The 1,390-nt window shown below is 35.8% G+C and overlaps 1 protein-coding gene across 1 annotated transcript in view; it reads right to left on the reverse strand.

Annotated features, from left to right (window-relative positions):
* Positions 1–1,390, reverse strand: part of LOC107666314 (F-box/LRR-repeat protein 20) — a 16,488-nt gene that overhangs the window by 2,431 nt on the left and 12,667 nt on the right. The window contains exons 13-14 of the mRNA XM_016457555.1: positions 1,163–1,219; positions 432–644 (exon numbers count right to left, since the gene is read on the reverse strand). Of these exons, the coding sequence (XP_016313041.1) occupies positions 432–644; positions 1,163–1,219 (270 nt within the window). The remainder of the gene's footprint in view (positions 1–431; positions 645–1,162; positions 1,220–1,390) is intronic.

Here is a 1,390-nt window from a genome sequence, read left to right on the forward strand (position 1 = left end):
GGCGCCCACTACGGAGACGGCACCAGAGGTGAGGTGTATTTATATATACATAATAAATACACACAGTGCACACACATATATTATGTAAACAAAAACTTTTATTTGGGATGCGATTATTCGCGATTAAACGTTTGACAGCACTAATTTTCCCCACTTTTTTTTTTTTTTTTTAAATAATAAATTATGAACTGAACCAAAATCACAGTGAATGGATCCGAATTAGTGTGATGCATCACCTAATTTAGTGAAATGTTTACACTTGTGATATTTTCTTAACCCATTTAAACACATTTCTTGGGACCATACTGAGCACTGCAAATCAGTCCTAAATCTGTAGCCTAAAAGGTGTTATTTTTAGTAACGTCCACAAGATTAGAAACGGTTATACACTGCGGTTTACCTCTCTGTGCATAAGCAGAGACAGGGCTTACCCTTAAGCGTTTGATGCCGGCGCGGGTGATCTGTTGACAGTCGTACAGCTCGATGCGGTCCAGGCTGTGGCAGGTTTTCAGATGTTCTAATGACGCGTCTGTAATGAGCGGGCAGTTGTCGAGCTCGATCACCTCCAGACGGTCGTGAGCGCAGGGTCCGCTGCCCAGCTGCCTGATGCCATCATCAGTGATGAGCTCACAGTGAGACAAACTCTAAACCACGCCAGAGAACCAAACACATAAACAAGTCCATAACACTCAAGAAATGTCACATAAATGATTAGCAGTCATTTCCCACTGGTCATTTGACAACTTGAAAATATTCAAATGAGGCTTGCCAATCGATTACAAATTTAAATTGAATTCTGTCATATTAATTCAATCAAATTAATTGCAATTAATCACATATATGAATATTTGTGCCCTCAAATAAAGATAACTTGCAGACAGAGGAGTATATCATGATGATAATGTGTTAATTGTCTATTGTTTTATTTAAAAAAAATAATTGATCACACTAAATTAAAGCATTAAATTGAAGTTGCAATGAAACCGAAGTAGTGACAGAGCTTTTTTTCTGTGTTGTTGATCATATAAAATGACAAAAACATACGTACAAATGAATTGTTAAAAATAAGATCAATAACATGCAAAACAGAATTTTAATTTCATGCTGACTTTAAAATATACAATGTCATTTTGTTGTACCCTTTTGTTTTTTTTAACCTTACCAGAACCTGGAGTCGAGGGCAGTGTATAGATAGCTGGATGAGCGTCCCATCTGTAATCTATACAGAAAGATGTAAAATTGTATTAATGAGAGTGAGAAAATAAAGCCATGTAGCAGAGCAGTAGAGTTTTCAATGTGATAATTACATTGTAGTATGTTTGTGTTGATTTCTGTCCAAAATAAAAGGCCAAAACAAATCATATACAGAATTATTTGACTTTAAAAGAAA

The sequence above is a fragment of the Sinocyclocheilus anshuiensis genome, unplaced genomic scaffold, assembly GCF_001515605.1.
Source record: "Sinocyclocheilus anshuiensis isolate Anshui unplaced genomic scaffold, SAMN03320099.WGS_v1.1 scaffold868, whole genome shotgun sequence".
In the NCBI taxonomy this organism is placed as follows: domain Eukaryota; kingdom Metazoa; phylum Chordata; class Actinopteri; order Cypriniformes; family Cyprinidae; genus Sinocyclocheilus; species Sinocyclocheilus anshuiensis.